The sequence below is a fragment of the Engraulis encrasicolus genome, chromosome 12 (assembly GCF_034702125.1).
Source record: "Engraulis encrasicolus isolate BLACKSEA-1 chromosome 12, IST_EnEncr_1.0, whole genome shotgun sequence".
NCBI classification, from domain to species: domain Eukaryota; kingdom Metazoa; phylum Chordata; class Actinopteri; order Clupeiformes; family Engraulidae; genus Engraulis; species Engraulis encrasicolus.
In genome coordinates this window covers 21,259,841-21,282,340 of record NC_085868.1, presented here as the reverse complement: position 1 = coordinate 21,282,340, position 22,500 = coordinate 21,259,841, and the positions used below count along the sequence as shown (strand labels likewise).

Genomic DNA, 22,500 nt, shown 5'->3' with positions numbered 1-22,500 from the left:
TCTTTTTGGAGCTTACGAAATCCATTTGCCTACAGCTACACTATAATGAACATACAGTGGAAAAAGAGGAAAAACTTTGAACTAAAAAGTTTTAGAGATCATGCTAAAGGTGTTAGTACTGTAGGTGTTAGAGAATTGAGGGGTGAAAGACAAAACAGAAGAGAGGAAGAAAGAGATGCACAGTGTGCATTAAAAAGGAAAACGATGAGGAGATGAAAGACAAGCAAAGAAAGCAGAAAAAGAATAGAGGCGATAAGAAGAGAGGGGTACACAAGAAACAGAAAAGAAGAGAAAACAACATGTAAGAGAAGAGAAGAATTAAGAGGTCAGACAGACTCACTCACATATGGCTTATGTATCTGAGTGTGGAGAACAAATGCAAAAGTAGGGGAGAAAAGACACCAACAGAGGAGGAGAAAAGAGGACAAAAAGAGGACAAGTAACAAGATGAGAGGACACCCAGAGAAGGTAAAATAAAAGATAAGAAAAGATAAAAGATAAGAAGATCTGAAGACAAAAAGGTCAGACAGTCTCGCATAGCAATCAAATCAGAGTGCGGAGTGGAGAGGAAAGACAAACGAGATGAGAAGAGAACACAAAATACAAGCTCAGAGAAGAGAATAAAACTGAAAGTAGATAAAAGGTCAGACAAACTCACCCACATATGGATCATGTCTGATTGCAGAGAGGTGAGGAGAGGAAAGGAGGTGCTGGGGCTCTAGAGGAGGAGAACGAAGAGGAGGAGGAGGAGGAGGGCAGCATCCCCGGGCCACTGGTCCCCTCTCGCCCCCTCAACACTGTGCAGCCAGCCCTGACTAACGGGACGCATGCCTCCACACAGCTACACAGCACACTGAGGGAGGAAAGCAGCGAGCACGGAGAGGGATATGGAGAGAGGGAGAGAGGGAGGGAGGAGAGACAGAGCAACAGAGGCAGAGAGAGGAGGGAGAAAGGAGAGCCTGAGAGAGAGAGAGAGAGAGAGAGAGAGAGAGATAGAGAGAGAGGGAGGGAGGGAGAGAGAGAGAGGATCCTCAGTCAACTCCAACACCGTGATGTCACAACCCCTCTCACAGACCAAACCTCATCTCTTTCTCTTTCCTCCCATTCAAGCATTCTCTCTCTCTTCCTCTGCTCACGTTTTGTTTCTTCCTTTTTTTTTTGCTTTGCCCCTGGCACGTCATTCAATCCCCCTGTTTTTCTCACACACATAGCTTGCCCCAATAGGTATTTAAAAGGGATTTCACCCCTTTTTCTCTCTTGTCTGGCTTCCGAAAACAAAACAGTACTTTACTGGAGTGTGGAATTGATGCTTTTGTAGGTTACACGGGAGAGCGGAGGTTAGACGAGGTGGCTGTTTATCCAAATGTGGGAACTGGAAATGAAGTATGTACAGTATGCCATGCAAAAGACCATCACTGATTTCCATCAAAAATTTGACTTTGGTTAAGTTCAATTCATTTATTCATATCAGGCCTATATTTGCAGACGTTTAACACATCACCTCTATGCATGTAGGCTTACTGTCCATACTTGTGCAATGTGTGTTATGTCATATTTTGAAGCGACCTTGGATGTTTTGAAAGGTGCTATATAAAACGAAAGTATTATTATTATATTATTATTATGTATCCTGTATATTGGCCTTTCATTTGGGAGCGATACCGTAGTCCTATCACTGTTTATAGCCTATGTGGTGTACATGCATATGGTGCCTGGTGTGGTGTGAAGCTTTTTGTTCGCATAAGCATCAGCGGGCTGGGCTGGGGGTCACGGCTCTGCACACACACAAATAGGACTCCATTCACTTGTCTTTCCACCCTTCGTCTCTCTCTCTCTCTCTCCTCTCTCTCTCTCTCTTGCCCCGTCCCATTCCGTCCCGTCTTTCAGTTCTCAGGTTACAGCAGGTAACCCCAATGCAAAGCAATGTGCAATGAAACCCTCCACGTTAGCCTTACATATAGTGTGGAGCTGGAGTAGGACACAGAAAGGCACAGACAGACAGCAGAGACCTAGATCCGCATGGGCCCATTGAAACAACATGGCATTGGCTCATTAACAGGAGCCATTGTAATTGTAGCAGTTAGTCATTGCCAGGTGTAATTTAGTCTAACAGGTGAACACTGCTGGACTAATTGTGATACTGTGTGCTATGTAAAATAAAACATATTGAACACTTTAAGCTATTACAATGTGTGTTTACTCGTCCTGATTGGTTATTGATTGATTGATGGCTTTATTGACAACACATCAGTTTTTTCCTTTACAGGAACACTGTTCTTCCTGTGGTCAAACAAATCATATTATTCTTTCTTACAGTCTTTCTTCTTTCTCTTTTCACAAATCATGCACACACAACAGAGGACAAAAACACAGGACTTGTACACAAAACGAAACAAAAACAAACACAAAAGAGGAGGCTTGTCACTCATGAAGGCTTGTCACTCATAAAGGTTATACGTTATTATAGGTTATACGTTGGTCCCATTCACCATCTATAGAGGGCGAAAAAGATTAACAGAAATGATCATTGGGTTATTGGCTCATAGAAATCAAACGCTTGCTGTAATTTCTGCAGCATCTGGAGAAGGGTTATATAGTGAGCTTGCATAAAAAGGCTTTCGTGGGTTACCCAACAAGTGTGGTGGCGCCGGCATGAATGATTAAGGACTTCAGGACCGTGGGTCACGTGAGGGTTCAACGATGCAGTCTGTGTGTACGCAAGCTTACGGCACAGCACAGGAGATTCTCTTTCTCTCAACGCGCCTCTCAATGCCTCCCCCTCTCTTCTCTTAGCCTTCCCTTCTCTCTTGCCAAGATGGCGCACACCCAAAGAAGTGCCGGTCAGCTGTCCTCAGTCCTTCCCCAGCCCCCCGCACCACTTACCTCCTCAGTCTCTCTCTCTCTCTCTCTCTCTCTCTCTCTAGCACTCTCTACACATCCTTCTCAGTCTCTCTCTCTCTCTCTCTCTCTCTCTCTCTCTCTCTCTCTCTCTCTCTCTCTCTCTCTCTCTCTCTCTCTCTCTCTCTGTCTCTCTCTCTCTCTCTTCAGGACTCTCATCATCTGTCCGTTTCCAACCTACTAGTTCTCCCGTTGGCCTCCCTCCAGGCGCGAGGAGATGCCTCTCCTGCTCTGGTTCCAGGCAGAGGCAACCAGGGCTGGACTGCATGGGGACCAAATATCAGGCCGGGTCTGCCAGCAGGCATTGGGAAGGTAGTTTCGGAGTGAGAGGTCCGCACACTTACAATCCTTTTTGTTTTCTTTTATTATTTCATGGGCGGGTTACGTTTCGAGTTCAACAGTCTTCATCAGATTCTCTACAAACACAGTCTGAGTGGTGATTAGAACAACAGGCATTCTCAGCAGACGTTGAGACAATGACGCATGTGACAACATTTTTTGTCATCTATTACAAGCTGTTTTGATCACAGCAGCCAAAATGGCTATTTGAATCATCTGTCTCCCGAGAGGTCAGCAGTGGCAGCAAGAGGACTGATACCACTACATTGAGGTGGAGGACCAGGCCAAAATCAACAGTCCACCGGGCAAATGCCCTGTATACTTTATTATGGCCAATCCAGACATGGAGGCAACCACACAGCCAACCAGCCAGTCAGGACTGGACTGCATAGGGGAAACCTGGGCACTTTTGGCTTAAAGGGCCACCTCATAATTAGCGGTGCAGAACTGACTCACCGTTGGGCGCTGCACCCTCTTGGGCCCCGCATCCTCGAGGGCCCTGCACCCTCGTGGGCCCCTATTTTCAGAAATGTTTTAAAAAAATTATGTTTTTTTTGTTTTGTTTTTACAATTCTGAAAATAGGGCCCCACGAGGGTGCTGGGCCCACCGAGAAATACCCGCTATGCCAGATGGCCAGTCCAGTCAGCAAGTCAGCCAGCCTTGGCCTGGGTGGGGGCAGCACAGCACACTAGAGCACAGCACAGCACAGCAGCAGGCTGGGAGCTTTGAGACGGGCCCCGTCTAGGATTACTGTAGGCCCCATAAAACATTCATCTCTTTACTTTGCCCATTGGACTGCACTGGTGGCTGCCCCACACAGCCAGGGAGGGATGGATGGATGGATGGATGAATGGGTGATGGAGGGATAGAGAGTGGGGGAGAGAAAGTGGCAAAGTTTGGGCCACGGTAGGCTTGAGGGGCACCTATGAATAACTAGGGGGGGGTACATTGAAGTGAGATTTTTAAAAAAGGGAAAATTACATTGAAAATACCTATTAGGCTTCTTACAAATACCAAAATACCTAACACCTGTTCTCCCTCAAATGAGGTTCAGACATGCCCAAAATGCATTCAGGTGTGTTCAGGTGAAATGTAGGCGCGTCAATATAGTACATATATTATTTTTTTAAATTGTTTTATTATTATTATTATTATTATTATTATTATTATTATTATTATTGTTATATTACACTTAGCTGACGCTTTTATACAAAGTGACTAACAGTTATCTTACAGGGTATTGGTTACAGTCCCTGAAGTAATGTGTGGTTAGGTGCATTGCCCAATGTCACTGACTTCAGCAATGGATGGAGGTTTAGGGAGAGGTGAGGTTGGGAAGGGATTCAAACCTGCAACCCTCTGATCTTAAGAGCACCTCTCTGTAGTAAGTAACCACTTAGGCTGCCTCATATATTTTTTGTCTTCTTTTTTTCTGCCTCTCTCTCCTCCATGAGGAGTCTTCCCTTCCTCTCAGTCTGGCTCTCGGGTGTCGGTCTTCTGATGAATAAAACACGGGGCGGCTCGGCTCGGGATCGACTTCCCAGCTCCGCTTTCACACTGGGAGGGGAGGCCGGTCGGTCGGAGGGGGTGTTGTGGGGAGTTGGAGGATCCACCGTCGCTGCCAGTAAACGGGGGTCCCTTCCACCTCACAAATACGCCCCCCCACCACCACCTCCTGCCATTTCTCTCTCTCTCTTTTATACACGCATACACACCTACCCTTCCTTCTGCATCGCACACACGCGCACACCCACCTACACCCACTGCCCTCCTCACAAACCAAACGCACACCCTTTTTCTCTGTGTGGGGCCATAGCCACAGACACACTTGTTGCTTGACTGAAGATTCTGATGTGGAACTTCACACTTTTTCTACAGATATATTTGTTTTGCTTTAGGGCAGTGGTTCCTAAACCTTTTTCAGCAGGGACTCCCTTTTGGGAAAATATTTTCGTGACCCTCCCACCCACCATAGTCTAAGTCTAGCAAAGGATTTCTAGCAATATTAGCGGGCAAACTGTGAATGGAAAATCTAGCAATATGAATGGACAAAAAAATTGCTAGATTTTCCATTAATATATATAGCAAATACATCTATTAGCTGTTAGCTATTAACCTGTGGATTTCACGTTTTTATGCAATGTCCCTTTTGTCCGTGAGCCCTTCAGTACCTCCACGATGCTCCAAGGGGTCCCGACCCCCAGTTTGGAAGCCACTGCTTTAGGGGAACCTGAAGAAATGTTCCTGCCTGTCACAGATTCATCTGATACATTGACAGTGACGCTAACCTAAATAAATGCTTAATTGTTACAGAGTAACTGCAGACATGGTCGGTTGCATACCTGTAAACTTGAAGTTCCTTCAAAAGCTTCCTTTACCTGTCATCAGGACTGGCATTGTGACTGGCAAAGACCAAAAATAGGGAAATAGTAATAAACAGAGCACATTGTGTGAGTTTTCTATAGACAAGTGTTTTACACATACATTTATAGGTTGAACCCCCCCCCCCAAGGAATTCCTGATTACAATAATCAGGATTATATACATGGAAAGCCAGATTATAACGCACAGGATAGATATGGCTGCAGCCTAGGGGCGTGCACCTCCCAGGGGTCCACGATCGGCCAGGAGTGAAAAATAGTTTTGAGTACAGTTGGTAGACATGTTACCCTTAATTCCTAGCTTGTAATTGTGACACTGTCTACGTAGACTTGTCACATAATTTTCCCTCCGGCGGGCCCCACGGCAACCTGTGTCCCCGGTTCCCCAGGCAATCTTAATCCGGCCCTGTATGCATGCATGCATCAGCCAATTAAACGGGACAATCCGGAGGGTATTCCAAGTACATGGTTAAGTGATAAACCTGGGTGGTAAGTGGTAAGTGCAGGACTTGGTAAACCTGACAATAGATAGCACACAGGTGTCATCTAGGTAAGAAAATGAGGACTCCAGGCCCTTCTATTACATGATTTACCACCACCTTAAGGGTAACTTAACCTGGATTTGCTTAGGGACCCAAAAGGCTTGGGCCGGGCCTGGTAAGTCGCTCTTGGTGTACACAGCTTTACAGAGGTAGGTTCTGATTCTCTTAAGTCCCTCTATGGTACAAGCCCTTACAAATTAATTTCCCCGTTCCTAGACCCAACAAGGTTATGAAAAGTGAATGGAGAAGACGTGGCATTAAAAGTTTGAGTCACATACACAAACACATACCAAGGACATCGAATGATGAAAACCAGCATACACCTTCACTAAGTTTTATTTGAAACATATGAGCAACCATGTCTGTCTGTGAATGCAATCTATACCAAAAAACCTGTGATGAGCAGAAAACGCCAGCGAGTCAGTTCCAACAGCTGAGCTGTGCTGCGCAGTGTCTCTGATGTAAAGATGGGTGGAGGGGCGTTTAAAAAACAGTAACAAGTAAAAGCATCCAGACAAACACTTTTTTCCATTCTTTCCTTCTTGAAAACATTTGGTTAGCCCACACAACGGAATTTGTCAATCGGAAGAATCAGAAGTATTAACACCCTGGTCAGTTCAGTTTCAAACAGTCCTTGGTGGAGAGAGTCACTGGAGTGGATTGCTGTTGCTGAGAGGAAAACAGAAGCGCTTAAATCAACCAGAAGAGAGCACCATTCTTTTGTTGGTTTGACATTTCTTTTTTTTCATCGCTTTTCTTCTTTCTTTCTTTTTTTTTATAAAATAAAAAGTTTTGGCGAGGACGTTTCAGAAGCGTCCTTGAGGTGTGTCCTCTGCCTGTCCCTTCTCCAAGGGCCTTGTTCCTCCTGGGCGCCTTCGTCCACCTATGCGTGTACACAATCAGTGTGTGTGGCATGTCTTTCATGCGTGAATGATAGCGCACGAGTGTGTATGTGTCAGTGTGAATTTGTATGTGTCAATTTACGTGTCGTTAGGAACAGAAACAGCCAGGCTGTTGCTGGTGTGTTGGCAGGGCACAGAGAGAGAGAGAGAGAGAGAGAGAGAGAGAGAGAGAGAGAGAGAGAGAGAGAGAGAGAGAGAGAGAGAGAGAGAGAGAGAGAGAGAGAGAGAGAGAGAGAGCGAGAGAGATCGAGAGAGATCGAGAGAGAGAGAAGTCATTCAGACCATCCGTCTGTCCGTCCACAGACAGCAGTCTCGTCTACTGTGGGGGCAGGGGGATGCCGCGGGGGTCTGTGACCTGGCCCTCCTGCAGGTTCTTGACCAGCTGAGCCAGCCAGCGCTTTGTGGTGGTGTCCTCCTTCAGCACCTGGGCAAACGTGGTGTCCTTCAGCTGGTCTGGCAGACACTGGCGCAGCGCCTCACGCGCCCTGACCAGAGGACAGGAAGAGGAAGAGGAAGAGGAAGAGGGGAGACGGCGGTTACAGAACAGTCAAATATTGTACATGGCAAAATATGAAAAAAGTTTTTCCCCAAAGAGGGGAGACAGCGCTTACAGGTCAGTCAAATATTGTACATGACTTGAAAAAAGAAAAATACCAAGGCACTGTAATCCAGTCAGTCAACCAGTGTGCGTGGGCGCTTGATCAATATCTTCAAGTTATGCTGGTTGTATGTAATGTATGTATGCATGTATGTCTGTATATAGGCCAGTGTGGCAGTGTCCTCTGTTTTTTTTCAGTTGTGCAACAGTCTTGTGATGTGATGTAATGTGTATGTCCCGTCTTAAACGAGTCTTGCTCAGGGATGTAAAATGAATTCCAGTGTAAACTGACAATAAAGTATAAATGTATTGCATCGTATGAGCCAGGCAGATGGTGATTACCTGGCGTTGTCTGAGAGGCGAAGGTAGCAGCGCACGACATGCTTGAGGAGACGGGCAGAGGGCTCCTTGGAGAGCTGCAGGACCATCTTACCCTGCAGGGAGGAGAAGCAACACAACACCACTCACTACACAGCTACTCACTACTAAACCTTCAGAAAACACTGCACATTGAATAATGTTCTTATTCATTTCTTGGGGCAAACAACGTGTTTCGCCCAGCGTGTCTTCACGTTGTTCGCTCCAAGAAATAAAACGGAGAGAAAAAAAAAGTGTGCAGGAACCAGTGTTAATTTCGTCAACGCCCCTTTTTCCCTTGACGATGACGAGACGATGACGCACTAAAAATCGCCTCCAGCAAATAAAAATATGACGAAAATGAAAAATATTTTCGTCAAGGAGACTAAGACGAGACGAAATTTACAAGCCATGGACGAATGGACATTAAACATATAATTATTTATAATTAATTTGTAATGTGTAGGCTAATTGTAATATAGGCCAAAGTGTCTTGAACTTCATAGGTTATTGCACTGACGCTGTTGCCTCGCTCTGCTGGCACCCAGCCAGTGCATGGCGCGGCTCAGTCAGTAGTTCTGTAGCCTAGTAGTTCAGTGAGTCCATTTAAGTTGAGTTTAGGTCCTAAAACATTCCCAGAGAAAGAGAAAAAATAGCCGACGTTGAGGGAAGTGTTAATTTTGAAACATGTTCAACAACCCTCTTGTCCATGACGAAGACATGCGTTTCTGCAGTAACGACAGTCGTCTCGCCAATCCTCCTCTGATACTGTCATGTTAAACCTCCTCGAGCTTCCACTATTCTCCTTTTCACTTAGGCTGCCCGGCGTTCGTTGTCTGTTCTTTTGTTGTAATGTTTGCTATATTTGTTGTTTAACCACATGAATAGGCAGTTCGCAAGCAAATCATGAAGGTCGGATTTGTGAATTTATTTAAATCAGTCACCGCGGGAGCGCGCGCCAGCGGGGGGAAAGTTGGCCTGTCTAAACAGAGGCACGGCTACTGTAGTTTTGAAAAGAATCAATGGATGGGCGATCGCTAAGGAGTTTTAAACTGTTGAGATTTGAAACTTGTTCTCTTCGGTCGAGAGCAACGCTAAAAGACCCAAGGAAGTCGACAGCATTTCCATGCGTCTTCAGCGTCTTCCTAAGTTCCAAAATCTCTTCTCAGGGCCATGCTTATCGAGCCTCGACACCCCCGACAAACAAAACAGCATTAGTGTTTTAAATATTTGTATGTACATGTCCTTTCTATCGTCCAGTCTGCATACCCCTGCCTAACTATTTTTTCCTGGGACTTTTGCAGGGCATACGAAGTGTACTCGCGCAATCTATTTAAGCCTATTCCACGCATGCCGCATGAGTCATTATCGTTCTCTGCTCGCATTGCCAATTGAAAACAAAAACCGCTAACTTGCATAGTCTAACATCAGCAATATTTTATCTGACTCGTGGTCATCGGGAAGCCACTATCAGGGAGACTTCTTGAACTTCATGGAGACTTGGGATGTCTGGTCTTCCCACTGCCGGGAATATGCAGGCTTTAAGTCACGCGGTCAGGTGAAGAAGAGCATGTAGTTTCCTCCGTGATCAAACTCAAAATCAAATAATATGAAGCAGCTTCTAATGCGAGAGAGAGAGAGAGAGAGAGAGAGAGAGAGAGAGAGAGAAGCCTGCACCTGGAAGTGTGTGTGTGTGTGTGTGTGCGCGCGCGCGCGCGCGCGATGCTCTTTTGCTCTATGATGTTGAAATGACTGATTTGGGTTTTGGTGGAAAATGACCAAGTAACAAGATGAATATTTGCTGCAATAGGCTATATTAGTAACACTTTCTGAAATAACAATAGCTATTGTATGTTATTTATTTTACACCACAATATTGACTAAAATGACTAAAATTTGAAATGTTGACGAAAATGACTAAAATGACTAAAATTTGACTATGACTAAAATTGATTTTCGTCATTTTGACTAAGACTAAGACTAAATTGGGAAGCCAATGACTAAAATATGACTAAGACTAAAATTGATTTTCGTCATTGTGACTAAGACTAAGACTAAATCAAAAAAAGCTGACGAAATTAACACTGGCAGGAACAAGCCACTCAGTTGGGCTGGTCGGGGACCACAAACCGGCCAAGGCATTTCTGACACCCCCACCCCATACTACATTACGATGGGCTAACTACACTGTTTATTTAAAGATACACGGATGGGCCGCCCTATCTAAATTGTGGGTCGGTTTCTTAAGGAATTTTTTAAAGGGAAAAAACAACAAAAAACATTAGCTCCTGAAGACGGTCTGCCCACCTGCATGTCAGATGACCAGTCTAGCTGTGCCACTCCGCACACACAACAATACATAGTGGACTAGTGTTTACCAGATGCATGTGTACATGTACGCATGACCTTTAGTCAGACGTTTTATATAAACATTTCACAGCCTGGAAAATCCATTAATCACTGCCTGCGAAATGCTAGATTTGAATTCCTGGGCTGTTTGACAAATTTACCTCACACTCGTATATATTCATTCAACAGATTTGTAATGCTCTAAGACGATGATCTTCCATTCCATTCTATCCCATAATAACTTGAGTAATTCTGCATTAATACTCAATAACTGTGTACACTAACAAATTGTCTGCAGTCGAGTCAAGTTCCATGGCTTTAGTGTCCTTGTGCGAGGCACCTACCTGCACACTGTCAGGACTGTAAGCAATACCCTGTACCTAAACACCTCAAGTCTGCTTGGATAAGAGCTAAATGTTATGCAATGGAAACAGCAGAGAATAGTTTAGCAAAGCTCTCTGGATGGAGGGGTGAATTCCACTCTACCTTAGCACTTCCCTTGACATTTTACAGTGCAACATCACTTTCTCAATCAGGGCGTCTACAAGTTTGACCAAGTGAAAATGAAGATTTTTGACCTATGGTTCGATACACCCCAGCCAGGATTTTGTAAATTTATCTTTTTTCACATTGACAACATTCAAATTTGAATGAAATAAAATTATAAATAAAAACTATGAACGTTTATAGATAGATTAGCAGTTGCTGATATATTTTTTTGAAGTTTAAACATAATTATGATAATTTGAAGCACTATCATCATCATGTAATGTGGTTGTTTTCTGGACTGACGGGTCGTAGAACTTCGAAAGGGCATATCACGATACTGCTTTACCACGATACAGTATTGTGACTCGTGTATCGTGTATTCTCAATTCGATACAAGATCGTTACAGCCCTACAAGGTACATAACAGTGACTAACGTTTCGATGTAGGAGTTGCAGTTCCTCAGAGCCCTTGACAGCATACTAAGCAACAGATGTCAGTACATTTGCTTAGTAATGATCTTCAGTAAAATGACAAATAATCAACCCAACAGATGCAAAGTAGCTGCCAAAGGCAGAGAGCAGCTGCCCAGCTCTGAAAACAGCACCTCTCCAGGTCAAATACTACATGATGAAGGATCCCACTATAACTTCACCACCTCCGCAAAATGAAGTTTTGACATATTGTATAGTAGAATAGAAATACTGTATATAGTAGAAATCTATTAAAATGACAAGGAGAAACATAGCTCGGTTCAGCTTTCCCTACAATTCCATTAAGATGGGGAGAAAATAGAGATAACGTAATGAATAGTAACTTTGCTTATTTATGAGGAAGGGGAAAAAAATACCACTACGATAATTCCTTGCCTGTGTGTGTGTGTGTGTGTGTGTGTGTGTGTGTGTGTGTGTGATGCTGGGTCTAAGCTCACCAGGATCATGGCCACGTGAGAGAAGCGTTCGTAGGTCTGGCAGATGTAGGCCAGGCCTGTGTCGTCCAGAAGGATCTTCTGCAGGATAAAGGTAGCGACCTGTGAAGCAGAGCAGAGGGGGGCAGGGGCGTTAGCCATTTGGGACAGCGGACGTGGAGCAGAGTGGGGCAGGTGCGTTAGCCATTGACATACAGTACATATAAGGGGACAGTGACAAAACAAGTGATAGTGGGTGAGAGAGAGAGAGAGAGAGAGAGAGAGAGAGAGAGAGAGAGAACGAGATAGAGAGAGAACGAGAGAGAGAGAGAGAGAGAGAGAGAGAGAGAGAGAGAGAGAGAGAGAGAGAGAGAGAGAGAGAGAGAGAGAGAGAGAGAGAGAGATAGAGATAGAGATAGAGATAGAGATAGAGAGAAAATGTCAACTTCTGACCCTCCAGTTTGGTGGGGGGACTAATTAACCAGTGCTCTCAGCCCACCCTCCTCCATGACGGAGGCACTCTGAGCATCGTACCGTCCCACCACACTGCTCCCTTGGGGCGAAATTGGGGGCTGCCCCCTTGCACGGGTGAGGCATAAATGCAATTTCGTTGTGTGCACTTGTGTGCTGTGGAGTGCTGTGTCACAAATGAAAACGGGACCTTTGTTTTCACTTTCATAAGGCAGCAGTGTACTGTTTTGGAGAGAGCATGAAAGAAAATACGCAAGTCCGAAAAGCGGACAAAGATGCGTCCGTCTATGCACTGCCGCTTTGTGGACACAGGAGGGCATAACAATTTCAAGAATGCATTTCAGACGGACAGACAGACAGACGGACAGACATATCCTCTTCTAAAGATGCTAGGACGCATCTAAAAAGTGAGAGAGAGTCAGAGCATGCCGGTATAAATTGCAGCGTACCGTTTTGGAGAGCTCGCTGCCCGACTCCATGATGCGGAGGCACAGGGGAATGATCTCTGTAGTCAGCAGGAAGTTGATCACCTCCTGCTCATCAGTCTTCACCAGAGCCCCTGAAGGAAAGATTTCATTATTACATTTAGCAAACACTTTCAAGCAACAAGTACAGAGCAAGGGGTCAGTACAGAGAACAGCAGTATACAAATAATGTAGAGCATACGCTCACCGGCCACTATATTAGGAACACCTATTACAACTGTTCATTGGGGCAAATTTATGATCAGCCAATCACATGGTGGCAACTCAATGCATTTGTGCATGTAGACATGGTCGAGATGATCTGATGCAGTTCAAACAGAGCATCATAATGGAGAAGAAAGGTCATTTAAATGACTTTGAACATGGCATGGTTGTTGATTGTTGGCCAATTAGTACCAATTTATCTTTGTTGGAATGCCACAGCGTATCCGAGTACTGTTGCAGGCAGTTCATGCAGTTCTGAAGGCAAAAGGGGGTCCAACATAGCACTAGATAGGTGTTCCTAATGAAGTGGCCGGTGAGTGTATAGAGAGTAGAAAATAGTGCAGGTAAGTAACCATGATTGGAGTATAGTTAGTTACGGTAGTGGATGGTGGGTAGCTCTGAGTCTTCACTAACTTCTTAAGGTTTGAGAGGGATGACCCTGCTCTTGTAGCAAATGGTAGCTTATTGCACCATTGAGGGACAATGACAGAAAACCGTTTGGACTGGGATTGCCTTGTGTGAGTAGTGGTTAAGGCTTAACAAAATATCTGGGAGATGTTACTGATAAACTCATGATTTATTTCATAACATTGCATTGCATTGCATTGCATTTATCTGCAACAGGCAGACTCCAAGTCATGTCTACAAGAGGTCACTTTTTCCAACCGTTCACTAAGAATAACTTTGCATTTCACCATTTCACTATTAATACCCAATACTAATGGCTTTAACATTTTATTTTTTGCCGAATCTTTCATAAACAAAAACATTTCATTGAAACGGGGTTAACAGCTGGACTAAGGTATCCCAAATCATTGTCCAAAAATCCTTATGTCACTTTATAATAATATCCTGATTACGCACAGGGTTCAATTCGGTCAGGGCAGCCCTTAATAATATGCATGATTAAACATTTACCGAACTCTTCCTACCTAGCTAAGTAGATCAAAGTATAATGGCTGTACTGAAATCAGAGCCTGAGAGCGTGTGAGGTCAGCGCCAGAGTCTTCTTGCCAACCGAGCAATGGGAGCCAGAGAAAGGTTGTATTTCCAGCATTACGTTGGTTTCATGTCTTCCTCTAATGTCTTATGTAATAATGCAATAGTTCCACCTGTCGCTGGCGACAGAAGAGACACAAGCGATTTGGGCGACTTGAGCAACAGTTTGTAGTTGGGCTTCAGCAAATATTTTGAAAATGAGTAGAGGTGCACCGAAATGAAAATTTGTGGCCGAAACCGAAACCGAAAAATAATTAATCACTTGGCCGAATACCGAAACCGAAACCGAATATTACAGTTCAGTCAAAAGTGATCAAAAGTTAGTTTTTTCACTATTTTTGAATATTGCTGAAATAATGGTTTATTTATGGGTGTGCACGAATATTCGAATGTTCAAATATTCGTTTTCCTTTCGAATTTAGAATAGTCCTGTCGAATAAAAAAAATCCAGCCAGTAAAAAAAAAATCTGTGTTGGCCTCCCTAGCAGTGTTAAGTGACAAATGAAAAGTACTGCAGGATTACATTAAATTGACCTACCAGTAGTAACTCCCCTGTATTCTAATTTCTCTGGTAGGTCTAGATACGATGCTCATCTTTCATTTCCAACTCGTAAGGCGAGTGTGTCTGAAAGCGTCCCGCCCCCCGCCGACACGACACACACACAGCCAGGGAGAAGCCACGCATCTCGTGCATTTCGGGAATGGGCATTGGGCATTCATAAATAAATCGTTGACACTGTAAATCTGCAATTGGTGATGGTTTTGTAAACATGGACTGTCATCTGTAACTGTTCGGGAATAATGTCACATCAATTTGCGTCTGATTTGGCCAGCATAAACTTCTGCAAGGTAAGCTACTTGTAGCTGTCAGTCAGTGTCAACAATGGCAGGTTATTTCAATATCTCTAACGCTAATAATGATAAGCTAACAAGCGAAGTAAACTAGCTGAGCACTCTTAGCTGAGGCGATTTTATCTGGCTTACTACACTATAATCTGCAACTATTTGGGGGTCGTTTCATATGGTGTTGCTTCGGATTTGTAAAACAAACTTTGTAAAAGCCACCCCCTGTAGCCATGCGAATCGGGATACTGTCTGTCAACAATGTCAATTGCTAACTAGTTCTAATGCAGCCCAACTAGCGAACAGCTGTTCAGTGGGGTTTACTTTGCCGTGCCACGAGAATGGAAGGAGGGGAAGGGAATTATAAATATTTCTTGTTACGGACGCACAGACTCCTCTTCCAGTGAACGTGCTGCTGGACGTTCAGAGGTGTACACTCGACAGCATTTTCTAGCTATTGCTCCCCCCTGGTGCTGTAGATGGAAGGCCACTGTAAATAAGTATTGAACTCTTTATAATACGTCGGCGGAATTTAGGCTACACGTTTCAAGGGATGACAGTGGAAGTCCCCCAGTTAGCAAACACACGTCTTTTTTTTTTTTTCCGATTTTCGAATAACATTCCAATAGTGGCAAAATGTGTATTTGATGTCTTAGAGTTAGAGTAGAACTGATTTACTGAATTAGTTTAATTAATGCCCATTTTCAATTCATTTTCTATTCGGCCTCCGATTCGGCCGCTCAATTGGCTTTCGGCCGAAAACCGAAAGTGTCTTTTTTTGCGTTTTCGGCCGAATATTTTCGGCGGCCGAATTTTCGGTGCACCTCTAAAAATGAGCCATGATTCGGTTCAGCGACAGCCGCCACAGCCAATGGGAATGTCGGAATACGGACATACTCTGTCGCTTCTATCGCTCGTACCACTCTTGCTGCACAGTCCAGTGAATCTGTGTCGCTTAATCTGTTTGGTGCCGGTGTATTTGCCTGGTAGCGGTGCACCGTGCTTACCAATGACTCCCAGGCTGGTGAGGCGCAGGTACTCAAAGGGCCTCGTCTTGCTGACCGTGTGGAGGAAGGGGTAGAGGAATAGAGGGATGTGCGCAGCCAGGAAGGCAGACCTGCATACAGGACAGAGAGAGAGAGAGAGAGAGAGAGAGAGAGAGAGAGAGAGAGAGAGAGAGAGAGAAACAGACAGACAGACAGACAGACAGAGATATAAAGAGAGAGAGAGAGAGAGACAGACAGACAGAGAGACAGACAGACAGAGAGCAATCGAGAGCGAGAGAGACAGACAGAGACAGACAGATAGACGGACGGAGACAGAGATTTTTATCATTATTTATATACAACTGTGCACTGCGATAAACTGTTGCACTGTGATGAGAAATTACATTAGAAAAGAAGACAGTCAGCCTTACCTGGTCTCTGGGTGAGAGGCGACGCATTGGAGAAGTGCTAAGGCATTGCATACTCTGTTGGACTGGTGGGCCGTCAGAGTTGGGGGGTTGATGGAGGGGTATATGTTGACAATCTCCTTTAAATTAAAAGAAATTACACTACATTACACTTAGCTGATGCTTTTGTCCAAAGTGACTTGGTTACTTACGGTAGGGACACAGACGCGAATTTGGCCAAGCGAGGCAAACTTGGTCATTCATTCCTATGAGAGAGGCGAAGGCAAGCGAAGGCAAGCGAACAGGAGCGTCGCAAAGCATAATTATTAAGCTCCTCATTATGCAAATGAGGAGCGAATTCGCCTGCAGCGGCCCAATCAAATCAACAACATAACTGTTACATTCCATTTGATTCGCCGCGATGACCTGATGACGGTTGAACTGTCACTGAATTTCGCCAGTCTTCGCCTCGCTCGTTTCGCCTGCCATGTGTCCCTACCGTAACACGGTAGCCTACAATTGGTTACAGTCCCTGGAGCAATGTGGGGTTAAGTGCCTTGCTCTAGAGCAGGGGTGGAGAACCTTTTTCTTTCGAAGGGCCACTTCAAATTCATCGGAGGGCCATAAAAGTCATCCGAGGGCCATACTATGAACACAAACCAGGATTTTGCCCTTCACTTTAGGCCTATATTGAAGGCTGCCACCTTTTAAACAAACACCACCTTCTCTAGGTTCCCTGAAAATAACTTAATTGTATTGCAAATGCATTTTCTAAGATAAGATTCCTATACAAAATGTCATATTTCATGGGAAGCTGAACAACATTAAAATTATATCGGGGGCCAGATAAAACAGCCAACAGCCCTCGAGACAAAGGTTCCCCACCCCTGCTCTAGGGCACTTCAGCCATGGTTGGACGTGTAGGGAGAGGTAAGGGTAGGATCTGAACCTGTAACCCTCTGACCTTAAGACCACCTCCCTACCCATTAGGCCAAGGACTGCAATGCTAAAACAGCCATTTCTTACAATTGCTAGTCTCAACAAAAGCATTGGAGCAAAGGACTGCAATGCTAAAGCTACCATGTGTTATAGTTTTGCACATTGTTAAATGCTCAAGTAATACAAATCACTGTAACGTGATCAAAGCCACTGGATGCAAGCTCATCCAAGTTACTGGTGCAGTCTGTTGCTTTCTCTGAGGAACCCGCTGTAGTAAAACTGCATTTTCAGACTGTAGTATGGGACCTCTGATTCCAGCAAACATTGTGCAAAATAATAAATATCTAACAAATCGAAAGTGACTGTATGTCGCCAACCTTAACCAAACTAACTAGTACAGAGTACAGGGTTTTTTCCACTATTTCTAGCAATATAGTTCCGCAGTTAACAGTATCCAGGAGTGCAGAATTTGACTTCCAGCTCAAACCAGTCGTTTCTACTGTGCTTTATGAAATTAAAAGCGCAATGTTCCCACACAAACCTGCAGAAGGGCTGCGATGGTGCCACAGGAGTGCCAGAGCATGGGAGCCAGGTCGGGCACGGACTCCCGCTTTTTGCTGAGCTCCAGCAGGGCATTCTCGCGGGTCTCCGGGCTGGAAAGCTCGTTGATCCACTGGTAAATCTTTTCTCTATCCACCTGCGCCAGCGCCGTGGTTACAGCCTAGATTACAAACAGACAGGTACATAGGAGTGAAAAGGGGCCAAAGACGTCTGAAATGCACATGGTTCAGAGAATATTATGAATATCTATCGCGTTGTAAACAAATTAATTGTCTAGTCGAAGTTTTCATTCATTCATTCATTTCCAGTCAACAGGTATCTCAGTGTCAGCGAATGATTTTAACACACAGTATCCTAGCACTAAGAGAAATATATCAAGGGAGCAACTTGTGTTTTGTTTTGCACCAAATAATATGGTTATTTGTTATGCACACCTCACACTGGACAGCTGGATGTTTTGATTCTCTCTGCTAGTCGGTTAGCACCATTTCTCAAGGGTCCTTGAAACACACTAACCATGGCTACATAGCCCTGGAAACCATTCAAGTGTCAACCTGATCTATATTTGAGGTGCTCCACTGACATATGCTATAGCTTCATTTAGAGGATGGTTCCTGGCCAGTTAAGTAGCAGTTAATGCATGAAAAAGCTGCACCAACTTCTCTGGTAACATGAACTTCCAGTTAGCAAATTTGGCTAATGTTAGCCAGCAGTGGGTGCAGGGTTCCATTCAAAACAACGCTCGAGCATTACTAGCTATCGAATTAGCTCATACTGTTAGCATGTCACCTAAAATTATAGATAATACATAAGCTCTATAGTAGAGTTAGGCCGAGGTACATCATTGGTATTTACACAACTACAGGTAATATACATTTGGCGTGGATAATAGGTTAAATGCTGTTTCACGAGACACCACTCTGCCATCTACCTTGCTATCGAATAGCTAACGGGCTGTTGCAGTTAGCAAGCCAAATTAACAGGCCTACATCACCTAATTTACAACTCTCAACAAAAAATAGTGACAAAAATCTCACCGCCCCTGTAGCCAGCATTCTCTAAAGCACCTGGAGAGAGTCCCCCTGGGGTTGCTGAGTACCTATCTTAGACAAATATCCGCAGAAAAAAAACTGATATTACTCTGTTACAATAACAGAGAGGCTCCGGTGAGCGCCGAAGCTATCCTGTGACCTTTCAACTTCCATGACCCGTCATGCGTCACGTGACGTTGATTTGAAGACTTCTCTGTTACCGGTACCTGCTGTATTTTCATAGCCAGGTTTCAAGTTTTTTGTTATCAAACTGCAAGGTTTTTTTTATTGTAAATATTAGATGTAAGAATCTATTACCACCATACATGGTCATATGATGAACACCGCCATTGGCATCAAGATATTTTTTTTCATGGGGATAGCATTGTACCTGTCATATCAGTGTTTACCAGTAGATGGCAATGTAATAATAATTATATTTCATAACTGCATTTTGATTTCCAAATGTGCAATGATATGGCACATATTGTGGCCCTACTTCTACATTAGGCTACAGGATAGGTGTACTACTTATTTAGAATTGGCAACTTTCAAATAATTAATTAATTATTAACCATGTCTACAGAATGCAAGTTTTGTAGTCTGTTAAGTCACATCATGTTTTGATTAGCCTAGGCCTAGGCCTACTGTCAAATGGCACCATGATTGTTGATTTTTTGCCACTGATGACATTTATTACCAAATTGTTTTGGTTTCAAAGAGTACAAAAACCAAGACCGTTTATTATTACAAACTGAACGTTTAGAATTGTGATTGATTGTGTATTTTATGAGTCAAAGCCTTGTAAGGGCTTTGTCATATGTTTTGAGGTGAGTTGTAGCCGAATTGCTGAGGTAGCAAATGGCAATGTCATGACTGGACTTGTTGTTGGTGTGTTGGTGTGTGCTTGGCGTGATGATTGACTTGATTTGGAGTTGGAGAACCAACCACTAGCCTGTTCTTCTTGCTAGATTAACTCTAGGATTAACATTCCCACTGACTTTGTAGTATTACGAAACAGTCCCCCCAGACCAACCAATGGGATCTCATCCCTCTGGATGCCTTCACAGGAGGGGAGTCCGTACATCCACCTCCTCTCTCCTCTCTCCTATCCACCAGCATTGCCAGATGTGTTTGATAATTTCCAGCCCAAACGGTGCTCAAAAACCGCCCGTAGGAGCTCTAAATTCCGCCCAATTTTAACTAAATTGTATTGATTTTTACAGCCACAAAACTACAGAAAAACCCTCCCAATAGCGTTTTTTGACAGTTTTTACCCACCAGCAGACGACTATCCCAAGCAGCCCCGATTTGGGTGGGTAACCGCTCAATCTGGCAACACTGCTCTCAACTCTGGGGCCCCTGTTGCAAGCGTTTGGGGGGATCGAGGCTGCAGAGAAATCAGAGAATCATTGCCAACTGGCCTAGATAGAGGCCAAGCAGCCGGGTTAATGATTCCATGGGTGCACTGCCCCTACACCCGCCCCACTGCACTGCACTGCATGAGAAGAAAAGGGGGGAAGAAAAACAAAAGAGATGACAGGACAGAGTGGACAAGTTTGAGTGTGTGTGGATTTGAGTTTGAGTGTGTGTGCTGTGAGTGAGTGAGTGTGCTTCTAACTGAGCTCTATTAGGGTGACGGGAGAGTTTGGACGTCGCGCCATGGCCCAGCTTGTGGAATGTGTGCCCAACTTCTCGGAGGGTCGGAACAAAGAGGTGAGGTGGCACGACGAGCTGGCACACTGTTAGGTTGGCATGCATGAGAGGAAAGAGTGGAGCATTGTTGTGTTCTGATTTATGATTCAACTATTTTGTAAAAAAACAAAAACCTGATTGACACATGCATGATTGATGAAGTGGACTTTCACCTCTATTGATGTCCAGTTATTCATAATTAACCAAGAATGGAGCAGCTATCATTCAAATCAAATCAGATCAGATATTTTTGTCTGGTGGTAGAACTGCATTGCATAAGAGGGAGAGAGAGAGAAAAAGGGAGGGAGGGAGGGGGGTAGAAAGATAGAGTATGAGAGGGCTTGTGGGTTCTGGTGGGAAGAGGTGTTCAGTGTTCAAAATGAACCAGTCCAGATGGGAGTAATATCTACGTAATATCTAAGAGGAAAGGGGGGGGGAGTGAGAGTTTTTTTTTTTTTTTAGCCATGTTATCAAAATAAGTAAATGTATTCCTACTCATCTGTTTTGTTTATGTCCTCTTTTCAAAGTTAGGACACTTTTCATTTTTCCGACTGGATCAATATATTGGTATATAGGCCTAATGCCATGTAATTCAATGTATACAATGTAATCAGGGTTCTAAATTATCGTCTTTCATCACCAGCCAAAATGGCTAGAAGATATTAATCTGACAAGCCAAACACACATCACTAATGGATCAAAGTGGTTATAGTAAGTTGGTTTTTTCTACCAGCAAAACTGAAATTTCACCAGCATTTGGTCGGTTGGCTGGTGCTCATTTAGAGCCCTGAATGTAATGTCCATTATATATGCACATTTCATAACACATAGTTAATGCACGAACCATAGGTAATTGATGCAATAGCAGATGCCATCTCTGGTACTGAGGGATGCAGTCTCCTGGATGTGGACCCAGGCTCCTCCACCAACCGCACCGTCTACACCTTCGTGGGCTCTCCACAAGCCGTGGTGGAGGGGGCCATGAATGCAGCCCGCGTGGCCTTCCAGCTTATAGACATGACCAAGCACTCAGGTGGGGGAGACATGCAGTATGCACACATGCATGCAGGGCAGGCAGATACGTATGCACGTACATACGCATACACATAGTCACCACGCACGCATACACACACACACACAATTGGCATGCACAAGCAGATATACCAGAAAATACATGCGCACAAATGAGCCATGCTGTAGTCCTATGCCTTAACCTTGACTTAACAACATGCCTGAGTCTTCCCATTACCAGCCAAAACAGAGTTTTTTTGTTTGTTTATTTATTGTTTTAAAGTGGCACCTCATTGTGGCTGCAACCACTGGAAAATCTGCTGTATGAATGAGTTAAAATGAAATCAAAATTCAATATCAGACATTTCACTTGCAATGCTGAGTATTCTGTAACCTGTAAACTTGCCGGAAAAAAATAACCCCACTGAAAAAAATAAGCCCACTTTGCTTAACGATATCACTAAATGTTGACTGAATGTTGCCAAAATGTTGAGTGTTGTTCTTTGCAGGGGAGCATCCTCGCACCGGGGCCATGGACGTGTGTCCCTTCATCCCTGTACAGAACGTCACCATGGACGACTGTGTCACCTGTGCCAACCAGTTTGCACAGAGACTGTCTGACGCACTGCATGTTCCTGGTAGGTCATGGCTCTCGTGTGTGTGTGTGTGTGTGTGTGTGTGTGTGTGTGTGTGTGTGTGTGTGTGTGTGTGTGTGTGTGTGTGTGTGTGTGTGTGTGTGTGTGTGTGTGTGTGTGTGTGTGTGTGTGTGTGTGTGTGTGTGTGTGTGTGTGTGTGTGTGTGTGTGTGTGTGTGTGTGTAAGGACATTCCTTTCGGGTGTATTTTGTCCATGGCTGTGCGTGATGATGATGATAATGGTGATAATGGTGATGATGATGATGATGATGATGATGATAATGGTGATGATGATGATGATAAGTTGGCTATGTGTTACATAGACATTGGAATGCAGAATGATGATGTTGATGATGATGATAGTGATGAGGAGGAGGAGGAGGAAGATTAGGAGGATGAAGATTAGTTGTCCGTGTTTTAGATATGGGGATGCAGAATGCTGGGATGGAGGATGATGATGAATAATGATGATG

General features: G+C 44.2%; 3 protein-coding genes across 3 annotated transcripts in view; 1 reads left to right on the top strand and 2 right to left on the bottom strand.

Annotated features, from left to right (window-relative positions):
- plcd4a (phospholipase C, delta 4a) overlaps positions 1–836 on the bottom strand; it is a 36,576-nt gene extending 35,740 nt beyond the window's left edge. The window contains exon 1 of the mRNA XM_063211741.1: positions 659–836. The gene's annotated coding sequence lies outside the window, so the exon portion shown is untranslated. The remainder of the gene's footprint in view (positions 1–658) is intronic.
- A 5,645-nt stretch (positions 837–6,481) lies between these two features.
- On the bottom strand, positions 6,482–18,855 carry cnot9 (CCR4-NOT transcription complex subunit 9). The gene is made up of 8 exons (XM_063212571.1): positions 18,694–18,855; positions 17,637–17,816; positions 16,181–16,296; positions 15,771–15,880; positions 12,682–12,791; positions 11,786–11,884; positions 8,004–8,095; positions 6,482–7,548 (listed from the first exon to the last, which is right to left on the bottom strand). The coding sequence occupies exons 1-8, from the start codon at positions 18,709–18,711 to the stop codon at positions 7,380–7,382; spliced, it is 894 nt and encodes a 297-aa protein (XP_063068641.1). The 5' UTR covers positions 18,712–18,855; the 3' UTR covers positions 6,482–7,379.
- A 1,348-nt stretch (positions 18,856–20,203) lies between these two features.
- Positions 20,204–22,500, top strand: part of ftcd (formimidoyltransferase cyclodeaminase) — a 16,852-nt gene continuing 14,555 nt past the window's right edge. The window contains exons 1-3 of the mRNA XM_063211740.1: positions 20,204–20,403; positions 21,232–21,415; positions 21,903–22,031. Coding sequence (XP_063067810.1) covers positions 20,350–20,403; positions 21,232–21,415; positions 21,903–22,031 — 367 coding nt within the window. The 5' untranslated portion in view covers positions 20,204–20,349. The remainder of the gene's footprint in view (positions 20,404–21,231; positions 21,416–21,902; positions 22,032–22,500) is intronic.